At 42.3% G+C, this 12,603-nt stretch overlaps 1 protein-coding gene across 2 annotated transcripts in view; it reads left to right on the top strand.

The window, feature by feature from the left end:
- Positions 1-12,603, top strand: part of LOC126236166 (ski oncogene) — a 666,701-nt gene that overhangs the window by 623,766 nt on the left and 30,332 nt on the right. For both annotated transcript variants that reach the window (XM_049945259.1, XM_049945260.1), the window contains exon 4: positions 2,551-2,713. In XM_049945259.1, coding sequence (XP_049801216.1) covers positions 2,551-2,713 — 163 coding nt within the window. The remainder of the gene's footprint in view (positions 1-2,550; positions 2,714-12,603) is intronic.

Consider the following 12,603-nt stretch of genomic DNA (forward strand, 5'->3'; position numbering starts at 1 on the left):
AAAAGAGCAAAGCTAAGCTTGTGCGCTAAGTGCAACATACCTGTTTCCATGACTTGTTCTAAAGCACTGTGCAATTCGTGCATGTAATTTGGATCACTTTGACCATTGTCAAAATTTTTGTGGCAGAAGATTTTTACAATTTTAAAATTTAAGAAAGAATTTGATTTGGTTTTTGATCCTTTTTTTCGATGGCATGTTGCTAGTTTAGACTGAGTTATGAAAGTGCACATTTAGAGTAGAAAATTCAAGTTGCTGACGTTGATTTTGCTAAATACTGCTTTTGTTAATGTTTAAGTTCCACGTTTAATACAATAATTTTAAACTCAAAACATACTTTTATATTTATTAAGGTATCTTCTCAAAACAGCTGGGCCCAGCGGACCTACGACTATAGAAGCGTTACTACTTTTCACGACTACAGTTAAGGGTTAAAGAACGGCGTCATAGTATCGCCAAACACTGTTATACTATTTATTCACACGAAGCTGCTTTCGACCAAGCAGTTATCTTAAAATTACGGGTTAATACTACATCTAACATAAGAAATGTTCCCAGAATGAGATTTTCACTCTGCAGCGGAGTGTGCGCAGATATGAAACTTCCTGGCAGATTAAAACTGTGTGCCCGACCGAGACTCGAACTCGGGACCTTTGCCTTTCGCGGGTAAGTGCTCTATCATCTAAGCTACCGAGACTCACGCCCGGTACTCACAGCTTTACTTCTGCCAGTACCTCGTCTCCTACCTTCCAAACTTTACAGAAGCTCTCCTGCGAACCTTGCAGAAACATCCCGTAGGCTGTGGCTAAGCCATGTCTCCGCAATATCCTTTCTTCGCAGGAGAGCTTCTGTAAAGTTTGGAAGGTAGGAGACGAGGTACTGGCAGAAGTAAAGCTGTGAGTACTGGGCGTGAGTCGTGCTTCGGTAGCTCAGATGGTAGAGCACTTGCCCGCGAAAGGCAAAGGTCCCGAGTTCGAGTCTCGGTCGGGCACACAGTTTAGTCTGCCAGGATGTTTCATAAGAAATGTTTCTTGGCGTCAAAGTCTTAAATGTTTTTAGTTGCAGCATCTGTCACATACATGTGTCATATCTTACACATTTTTCACCAGTCACTGAGTGCAAATAACAGCCTGTTATTGTGTTAACCGTTCTGTCTGGTCAAAGGAATCTTCCTTAAACTTGGAGTAAAATAATCTGTAACTTGAAGATAGTTGCTTGACTAAAACTAATTCCCTATTAATAAAATATTATAACAGCTGATTTTTGTGAGTCTCAGGTATGTTGTAGAGGGTCTGTCCTACGTACCTGGCTAGCGGATTTTCATGCAAGTGCTCCTAGTTTTCGGGAAAATCCATTTTGAAGTTTTATCTGTATCTGCTGTATTTGTCTCGTTAATCACGTTTCGAACTAGCTATCGTGGCGCAGGGACTAAGGTTCAGTGATACTACGCTGGCGGTACGGATTCAAACTGAACTTCGTTTTTTTTCCCAATTTCATCGTACGGAGTATCATTAAATAGCATATCTCACGCAAAGCTATTCAGAAATAGTCATTTTCGCAGTGCTGATTCAATTAATAAATCAGTCATAACGCTTTCTTCAAATGTGTGTCCCAGTTGTTCGCAGTTAAAATTAGAAATATTTGGGCAGTTACAGGAGTTCACAGTGATAGACAAAGTAATAACAGCTACGGAATGATTCCAGATGCAGACGAAAGAGATCATTGTTCCGTATGTGAGTCAAGAAAAATCTGTATGCTTTATTGATTCGTGGGGAGGGCAGACTGATGAGACACCTTACGATCAGATCATTTTAGATGAAAGAAAAACATGCACTTGCACCGTAAAAATTATCCCATCCAAATGTACTCTGCTTTGCCAACCGTGCGACGTTCGTTTTTACAGGCAGGTTAACATTTCCACGATAAAAATTCAAAATGCTTGCAACTTGCTGAAGACTAACACAGAATAGCCTACACTTCGAAGGAAGATTCCATAAAAATACATTCTTCAATTCTGTATAAAGTTAATGCACTTGCTTTCACAGGAATGATAAAATACGCGTGGTTCGCAGTGAAGTCTATGGAAGAAAGAACAATCATCTTGAATTTAAACGAACTGTATTTTCCGGTATTGGTTTTGAAAAATCCGCGTGCTTGCAAAGCTGTAGCTTTTGTTAAATGTGCATGTGCTCTGCGAATGCGTGTGTCGGTTGCTTCTAGGGCAAATATTGTCCAGAGTTCTGTTCTAGGAGCAAACGATGCAAGAGATCCGTAAATAAATAAAAATGCACGGACAGTATTCGAAATTGTACCGCCAGCAGCGTGGCCCATTGCGCTACACTCACTCACTGGAAACATGGCTGAAGTGAAGGCTATAGAAGAAACACATTAAACTTCAACATCGATTTTCTCGGAAACCAGGGGCCGTCGCACGAAAAGCCACTAGTCAGGTACTCTCTACACCACTACAGCATCACAATGAGCCCCTCGTTAGCCAGGGAAATGGTGGAAAAACTATAGGGCAATCTTTAGCACGTGTTTGTGTGTTGGCAGCCTGCCGCCAGTGCCCGCGTACCTGAGCCACAGCCCGCCCGTGCTGCTGCACCCGGAGAGAGTCGTCCCACTGTCCGACAGCGAGCGCTTCGAGCGCAGCTTCCAGCCCAACGTCGCCCTGGCGCCCGTCGTGCGTCCCAGGCATGACGACTCCAAGCCCGACGTAAGTAAATCACTTGTACCTACCGATACTGGACGCTGGCTTTCTATGTCTAGTAATGGCAACAGAAAGGGAAAAGTCGGTATCACTTCAAGAGAGGCCTTCCGCGCACTGATCTCTTAAGTACACTATGATCAAAAGTATCCGGACACCAGGCTGAAAATGACTTAAGCTCGTGGCGCCCTCCATCGTTAACACTGGAATTCTGGTGTTGGCCCACCCTTAGCCTTGATGACAGCTTCCACTCTCGCAGGCAAACGTTCAGTCAGGTGCTGGGAGGTTACTTGCGGAATGACAGCCCATTCTTCACGGAGTGCTATACTGTGGAGAAGTATCGATGTCGGTCGGCGAGGTCTGGCACGAAGTCGGCGTTCCAAAACATCCCAAAGGTGTTCTATAGAATTCAGGTCAGGAGTCTGTTCAGGCCAGTCCATTACAGGGATGTTGTTGTCGTGTGACCACTCCGACACAGACCGTGCATTATGAACAGGTGCTCGATCGTGTTGACAGATCCAATCGCCATCCCCGAATTGCTCTTCATCAGTCGGAAGCAAGAAGGTGCTTAAAAACTCCAATGTAGGCCTGTGCTGTGATAGTGCCACGCAAAACAACAAGGGGTGCAAGCCCCCTCCATGAAAAACACGACCACACCATAACACCACCGCCTCCGAATTTTACTGTTGGCACTACACACTCTTTGAGATAACATTCACAAGGCATTCGCCATACCCACACCCAGCCATCGGATCGCTACATGTGTACCGTGATTCGTCACTCCACACAACGTTTTTCCACTGTTCAGTCGTCCAATGTCGCTCCTTACACCAAGCGAAGCGTCGTTTGGCGTTTATTGACGGCGTGATGTGTGGCTTATGAGCAGCCGTTCGGCCATGAAATCCAAGTTCTCACCTGCCGCCTAACTGTCCTAGTACTTGCAGTGGATCCTGAAGCAGTTTGGAAGTCCTGTGTGATGGCCTGGATAGTATTCTGCCTATTGCACATTACGACTCTTTTCAACTGTCGGCGGTCTCTATCAGCCAACAGACGAGGTCGACCTGTACGCCTTTGTGCTGTACGTGTCGCTTCACGTTTTCACTTCACTATCGCATCGGAAACAGTTGACCGTGGGATGTTTGTGGGTGTGGAAAACTCGCGTACAGACGTATATCACAAATGGCATCCAATCACGTGACCACGTTCGAAGTCCGTGAGTTCTACGGAGCGCCCCATTCTGCTTTCTCACGATGTGTAATGACTACTGAGGTCGCTGATATGGAGTACCTGGTACCTGGCAGTACATTGCACCTAATAAGAAAAACTTATGTTTTTGGGGTTGTCCGGATACTTTTGATCACATAGTATGTATGTTAGTAAAGGGCCCTACACCCGCACCAATGGACCGACCAATCCACCGGCATACCGGACATGTGTAGGCGTTTTGACCGACCGATGAAGTTTTCTTGTCGGGAAATCGGGTGGATAGGACTACACGACAGCGGACCCCGCCCCCTCCCCTTCCCGTTCCCCTTCCCCACCACATCACCCAACAAATTGTGCCGTATGTAGCGCTGCCGTTCCAGCCACCCGACAAAAGTTTGCCTTTTGTCACTACGCGCGGGATTAAATGCTCTGCTACAGAGTGTGAGGCGGACGAAACTGACAGTTTCGGAAGAAATTTAAAGACTGAGAATGTTTGTGGGACACGTCGAGCGAGGAGTACTGCAATAGAGCTGCAAGAAATGAAGCATTTGTTTCATTGTTTAACGAATCTTTAATGGTTTATGTGGCACATGGAGTAAAAGGTATAATTTTTTTTAATAAAAGTCCGTCGACCTTCCGATATGTATCGCAAGTAAATTCTAAAAACCATAATGTGGGAAGTCAGACGCTTATTCATAAAACGTACTTTCTTCACTATTACAAGCTTTAGAACAAAGGTCCAGCCTATATGCAAGCCTTCTGCTATAAGGAGCAAAGTGTTGTATTTTATTACAGTTCAAACACTTGCTGAATACTTCACTTATTCTATATCTGTTGCTGTATTTAGATGATGTGCGCCACTACCATTTGTAGTCTTTCTTCTTCGCATTTGAAATGAGTTTCTTAAACTTACACGGGCATATTGTACCCTACATACATAAATAACCTAATAAAGTTTACGTGAACATCTTTTGTTTTATTTATTTTGCTCTACCATGATGTATTTTCTCAGGCAACTGTAAATCACGGTACAGGTTTCAGAAATTATCTCAGATATTAATTGTGGGGACACAACAGCACTGAATTTGACGACCTCTAGCCGGCCGAGGTGGCCGAGCGGTTCTAGGTGCTAAAGTCTGGAACCGCGCGACCGCTACGGTCGCAGGTTCGAATCCTGCCTCGGGCATGGATGTGTGTGATGTCATTAGGTTAGTTAGGTTTAAGTAGTTCTAAGTTCTAGGGGACTGATGACCTCAGAGCTTTTTTTTTTTGACGACCTCTAACTTACGCCAGTGGCTAGAAATGGTAAAGTGGCTAACAGCCTCTCCTCGCAGCTTACAGCTCCTCTCATGACAGAATCCTTTTTCGATAAGAACGGTTTGCAAAAATAAATATCTCCAAAAAGCGTGTTTCATCCGTTCTTAAATAATTGAGAAAATCATCGTTTCCCAGACCTTTAAGTAAGAGCGCGTGGGTGAATTTCTTTCCCTTAGCCAATTCGCTGCCCACAGCTTTACCCTAGAGTTCTTTTGGCCTAAGGAAAACTGCAGTTATTGATTGTGTGTAAAACCAAGAGGATCTAAACCCAGGGAACTTAAGATAAACAAATCACAAAAACAGGGCGGCGCTGTAATCGCTGAATGCAGCCCCCTTGTGTAGTCTGCCTTAACATAGTAGTCAAATCCAAAGCCCACAACCGCCTCCGACTCCTCAAACTCCTCTCTGGCCGGACATGAGGGTTGCACACCTCTACCATCCTCCACACCGACAAATCCTTAATCCGTCCCATCCTCTGTTATGCCAGGCCTGCCTGGATATCTGCCGCCCCCCCCCCCCCACACACACACACACAAATTCTATAAGTCCCTCCAGATCCTTGAGCGTCATGCACTCCGCCTTGCCTTTCGTATACGCCTCCCGTCCCCCACGCGGATCCTCTATGACCTCATTCCTTTCCCCCATCTGCTCCTCTTCCTCGAACATATCCGCATCCTCTACACCTCCCTCCACCTTGAACCCCCTCACCCCCTGGTTGCTCCTCTCCTCTCCTCTCCTCTCCCATCCCCGTCCCCTGCCACGTCTTCACTGTTGTGTCCCCCCTACCCTCCATCTCTACACCCTACATCTCCTTTCCCAAGGTGGCTTCCATGAACTCCTCCTCCCGGATGGTGCCCTCTCTCCCTCCATCTATCCCTCCTATCAACTCTGATCCTCACTCCCCTCCTTTCCTCCATCCTTTCCCTGGGCTCCCTCTTCCTCCCCCCTTCCATCCTGTGTTTTCTCTCCACCTACCCTCTCTATCTCCTTTCTCCCCCCCCCCCCCGAGTCCTTTTGTACTCCCCTCCTCTGCCTTCCCCACTCCCTGGCGCGTCTGCTCAGCAGCCACCACCCCTCTTATGGATCCACATCTTCCATTGGCTCCTTTCTCCCCTCCTCCTTCACTTTTCCTCTCCTTCCCCCTTTTTTCCCCGTCATCTGACCAGTTTCCCCCCACCTGCTCTCGGGTGTGGTATGTCATATTTGTGCCAACTTTTTAGTGCAGTGTTTAAGTGAGTGTTCAGTGTTGTGCGTCTTTCCACAGTGTTGCGAACAGAAATCATGCTGTCGCTGGGTGTGCATTTTATATCTTTTGCGAACAGAACCCAGACTGTCTCTGTGTTTTTTAATTGTCTGTCTTATTTTTCTGCTTCCTGTGTATTTTATTAGCATCATCAACCCTGTGTTTTGTATTTTAAGCTCCAGAATTTTCTGCCATTTTACCTTTAAGTCATCGATTTTATCACCAACTGTTATTTTTTATTATATTTATCTTTTTAAAACAAATTCTGTAGGCTGAAGAGCGGCGTAATAAGCTGCTGCCAGCCCGCCCCCTTTAGGGGGAATCGAAACTCAATAAAGTAAATAAAAAAAATTAACATTGTAGGCTCGGGAACACGATCAAATACACTTCGCCTGCAGGAGCAAATACACACAAACAGGTAATAACTGAATTAATGCTGAGTTTTCGTTTCCTGCCTTGTTGTACTTTGATGTTCCTGTTATTAATACGTATACTGCAGAACTATGGATGAAAGTAAACAGAAAATAACGGGAAGCACAAGTCAGCTTCCAGGATAAGGGTCAACGGAAGCGTCCGATTCCACCCGCCTGCTTTGATTCATAACGTCATCAATATGGCGGAAATGGCTATTCTGTCTCCAATATGGCGCCTATGATATCACTACATACACACAGCAACAAACACGAAAATAAATAAGAAAATGACATCTCCATCCAAAAATACAATCAAACTAACGGGACATCCGCGGGATAAGTGATACATTTGAGTACGAAAGATGAATACGAAATTTTAGTTGTGCACACATACTGATGTGTTGGCGTAGTCGGAGGTCAATGTTATCCCCAGGATATGTGCACAAATAAAATTTCGTATTTACCTTTCGTATTCAAATTTTTTATCACTTACCCCCTGGTATAAAATGTCTGACAAGACAGCGAAGGTAAATTTGAAAACAAATTGAAAATGTTTGTTCTGGACAACTAATTCTTTTCCGTTGACGTTTTTCTATTTTTGTAATTTTACAAGATAGCGGACAAAATTACACCTGCTCCTTTAAAAAACCTCGTAAAGGTCAGCTTACAGCTATATTTCCAAATGAATGTGATTCAGTGTTGAGGACAATGATATGGGTCACAGAGGGGAAAAAACCCTCAACGCATTGTTCAATATGCCTTAGACAAGTATGTTCCAAGCAAGGTGTTAAGGTAGGGTGGCGATTTTTCTGGAAAACCTGGAATTCTCAGATAATTAAATTTTACTAGGAAAAAATCGGGGTACTCTCAGGGAATTCCGTGTTTTTAACCTAGCATTGAAGTTTAATTTTTAATTTTACAAATCAGATTTTAAAATACTTTGAATTTCGAAACTTTAATTTCATGAATTTTAATCTATATAAATTGTCAGTGTTTAAAAACTGCAGTTAAATTATTGCTTATGGCTAGTATAGCACAGCTGAGAGGAAAGAAAAGTCAAATGGTCTACCTGCTCGCTCACCACAATTTTGTCAGGAGCTTCCTAATGCCATCTTCCTCCTCACACTTGGAATTCTCAGGAAATTCCCCCTGCCCCCCATCTCTCCACAGGTTTGACTAGCCACCCTTTAACGGATGGGAAAGACTAACCGTGGTTTAATAGCAGTGTTAGAAACCTACTTCATAGAGAGAGAACTTTATCACAGACTCAAGAGAAGTTAAAACATAACAGATGAAAGCTGAATAAAGCGAAAATGAGCGTAAAGAGAGCAATGAGAGCAGCCACTCCCTGACTGAAAGTAAATTTTTGTCAACCGAACTGACTGAATATCCTAAGAGACTTTCAATCTTACGTAAAATCAGTAAGCAGTTCAAAAGCATGTCACTTAGTGACCATACCGGCACCAAAACGGAAGATAAGAGAGAAAGTTGAAGTATTTAATTTGGTTTTCCGAACTTATTTTACCGTGGAAGATAAGTAACACAGTCTCTCCTTTCAATCATCATATGTCCAAATAACGAACACAGACAGCCGATCACGGAATAGAAAAGCAATTACAATCGTGTATTATTAGAAAGGCTTCAGGGCCATATGAGATATGTAAGATTCTACAAAGATTATGCACAAGAAATGCTCCCCTTGTAGCAGCAGTTTGTCGTAGATCGCTGGAGCAACGAAGAGTTTGCAACAACTGGAAAAGAGCCATTCCCGTTTTCAAGAAGGTCCGTAGGATAGATGCACTTAATTCTTAGGCCTATATCTGCAATGTTAGTGTGTTGTAGCATTCCTCAGCAGTTAGGAGGTCTAGGTCAGTTGCAATGTCTAACAGAAAGAAGGTTCTGCTGCTAGGTAGTTCGCACAGTAGAGGTGTGGGCCAGCAGTTGCAGGAAGTGTTGGGGAGTGAGTACCAGGCTACCAGCTTTGTGAAGCCTAGTGCAGGGTTGGCTCAGGTGACAGAGCATAGGGGAGTTATGTAGGAATTTTACGAAAGAGGATCAGATAGTGACAGTGGGTGGAACAGGGAATAGTCTTGATAGGGACGGAGAATGGGAATATGATGTAGGTGGTGAGCTGGTAAAGATAGTTACTCAAACTGGTGGCACTAATGTGCATTTTGTGCAACTGTTTCAGCGTCATGATTGGCCTCATCTTAATGCGGCTGTTAGTCTTATTAACATGGGGCTGGAGAAAGCACTGATGTCAGAGGGCATGGGTCACATATCAGTGGGCCAGTTGTGTATATCAGTAGATCGGGTTTCACTAGGCATAGCCTGCACTGCAGTGAGTATGGGAAGGGAGGCTGGCAAAGCTTATAGGTGACAGTGTAGTGGGTGGTGGTGGTGACTGATGGAAAAATTCCTGTAGTAGTTGGTGTTAGAGCTGCATCTTTCTTAGATTAAAGTCAGCTGATAGGTATACCTGCTTAAAGGAAGTCTCTCTAAGGGATCACCTTCAGCGGATATCATGTTTCCAAGTAGAGAAAGAGTTAGCATATTTCATCAGAATATAAGAGGTATTAGAGATAAAGTTAGTGAACTGCTTATTGACGTTCACTCTGAAGTTATTGGTATGTCGGAGCACCACTTAAATAATTTGGCAATCCAGAGGCTTCCTTTACCAGGTTACAGAGTAGCTGGCTGTTTTTCAAGGAGTTCCTTGCAGGGTGGGGGAGTGGCTATGTACATAGAAAACAGTATTCCATTTGAGTCCATAGACGTATCACGGCACTAAACTGAATAGATTTTTGAATGCTGTGCAGGGGGAAGTTGAATTTAGTGACACTAAACCTGTAATTGTTGTTGTTTATAGGTCCTGTAACTCTGACTTCACAGCATTTCTGATCAAGCTAGAGAGGGTTCTGGATTCACTTTATAGGAAGTTCCAGAAATTAGACTTCAATATTAATTTTGTATATGATGGTACAAGAAAATAAATGTCACATAATTACAAACTGTGTAGGAAAGTTAATCCAACAGCAACAGAGAGTTTTTAAAACCTCGCCAAGGAACAAGAGTGGCAGGATGTTTATAGTGCCAATAACATAGATGACAAATATAATGTTTTCCTTAACACATTGCTCATCTTATCGAGAGTTACTTTCCATTAGAATGTTTCAAATGGGGTACTAGCAGTAAAAGGCCGCCTGGGTGGATGACTAGTGGGATAAGGATATCATGTAGAACAAAGCAGGAATGTAAGAAGTAGTCACAATCAAGCTAGAGTAGCCCATTACAAACAGTACTGTAAGGTGCTTAAAAATGTTATTAGCAAGGCAAAGAGTATGTAGAAGCAAATGGAATAGCTAATTCACAGGATAAAATTAAAACCATATGGTCAGTTGTGAAGGAAGTGTCTGGGCAGCAGCACAAGGTTGACCATGTAAAGTCAGTACGTAGTAAAAATATTTCTGTTACTGATAAGTCAGATATATGTACAGTATTTAACAATCATTTTCTGAACATTTCTGGTGAATTAAATACAAATATAGTCTCTACAGGGAATCTTAACTCTCTTGGCAAATGACTTTCCGAGATTGATGTCTGAAATACTCCACTGTGATACAGACAAAGGGGAGATTGAGTCAATAATTAAATCACTGAAGACTACCAACTCTCATGGTTATGATGGAGTGTCTAGCATAATATTAAAGTACTGTGCTGCACAAGTTAGCCCTGTGTTTAGCCATGTTTACAATTTTTCCTTTAGGAATGGTCAGTTTCCTGAAAGATTAAAGTACTCAGTAGTAAAGCCACATTATAAAAAGGGAGAAAGTGGTAATGTAGGCAATTTTAGAGCTATTTCAATGCCATCAGTGTTTGCTACAGTTATTGAAAAGGCTATTTATGTAAGGATAATTGATCATTTTATATCACACAATTTGCTATCAAATGTACAGTTGAACTTTAGAAGTCGTTTAACAACTGAAAATGTTATATAATCTTTTCTCTCTGAGGTACTGGATGGGTTAAACAAAAGATTTCGAATGCTAGGCGTAGTTTTTGAGTTAACTAAGGTGTTTGATTGTGTTGATCACAAAATATTGCTCCAGAAAATTACAGAATACGGGCAGTTACTCACAATTGGTTCACCTCTTACTTTAGCAACAGACAGGAAAAGGTCATTATTCACAGTGTTGAGAATGGCTGTGATGTGGGGTCTGAGTGGGATAAGGTCAAGTGAGGGGTGCCCCAAGGATCAGTGTTGTGGCCACTCACGTTCCTTATTTATATAAATGATATGCCCTCTAGTATTACAGGTAACTCTAAAATATTTCTGTTTGTTGATGACACTAGTTTGGTAGTAAAGGATGTTGTGTGCAACATTGGCTCGGTTTCAAATAGTGCAGTTCATGACCTAAGTTCATGGCTTGTAGAAAATAAACTAACCCTAAATCACAGTGAGACTCAGTTTTTACAGTTTCTATCACAAAATTCAACAAAACCTGGCATTTCAGTTTCACAGGATGGGCATATGATTAGTGAAACTGAACAGTTCAAATTTCTAGGTGTTCAGATAGATAGTAAACTTCTGTGGAAAGCCAACGTTCAGGATCTCGTTCAAAGACTTAATGCTGCAATTTTTACTATTCCAAACGTATCTGAAGTGAGTGATCGTTTGACACGAAAATTAGTCTACTTTGCTTATTTTCATTCACTTATGTCTTATAGTATTATATTTTGGGCTAACTCTTCCCATTCTAAAAGGATATTTTTGGCTCAGAAACGGGCGGTTCAGGCAATAAGTGGTGTAAATTCATGAACCTCTTGTCGACCCCTGTTCACGAGTCTGGGTATTTTGACATTGGCGTCTCAATATTTATATTCCTTACTGTCATTTCTTGTTACCAATATTAGCTTATTCTCAAGAATAAGCGGCTTTCACTCGGTTAATACTCGGCAGAAATCAAACCTGCATTTGGATCGAACTACCTTAAGTCTTGTGCAGAAAGGTGTGAAGTACACTGCTGCATCCATTTTCAATAAGCTACCATTGAAATTCAAAAATCTTAGCAGTAATCCACACAATTTCAAATCGAAACTGAAGAGATTCCTCATGGGTCACTCCTCTATTTTGCCAAGGATTTCCTTGAAAAATCAAGCTGCGTCTTGTTGTATTATTGATTGCCTTTACTTAAACTTATGGTTTGACTTCTTTTGGGTTCATAAAAATTTTATTTTTATCTGTAATTAGTTTTACGTTGTAATTTCATATACTAACACGATCCATGACCTTTGAGATTTGCTCCTCAATTTGGTACTGCAGAACTTGGCTTATAAATAAATAAATAAATTGTGAAATGTGGTTTATACCCAAGAATTCTGATGGCTTTGGAGAATGAAAAATCTCAAAAACCATAGGTTTCGGAAACAAACGTGTAACTTAGCTTGTCCTATTCCACCACAATTTTCATAACACAGTAGACATCGGCACTCAGGCCATTCCAGAGTTTCTTGATGTAGGAAGGCATTTGTCATGATCCTGCACTGCTATTCAGTGAAATGTGGGGGGGGGGGATGTGTACAGAATATCAGATCACATTTGTGACAGGATTCAAGACTTCCTTGCAGACAGAACCCAACATAGGCTTTATTAGTTGACCCTGATCGTAAGTAAATGTAACGTATTGTGCATACGTAGCAAAAGAAATTCACTACTTTAC

This window comes from Schistocerca nitens, chromosome 2, assembly GCF_023898315.1.
Source record: "Schistocerca nitens isolate TAMUIC-IGC-003100 chromosome 2, iqSchNite1.1, whole genome shotgun sequence".
NCBI lineage: Eukaryota > Metazoa > Arthropoda > Insecta > Orthoptera > Acrididae > Schistocerca > Schistocerca nitens.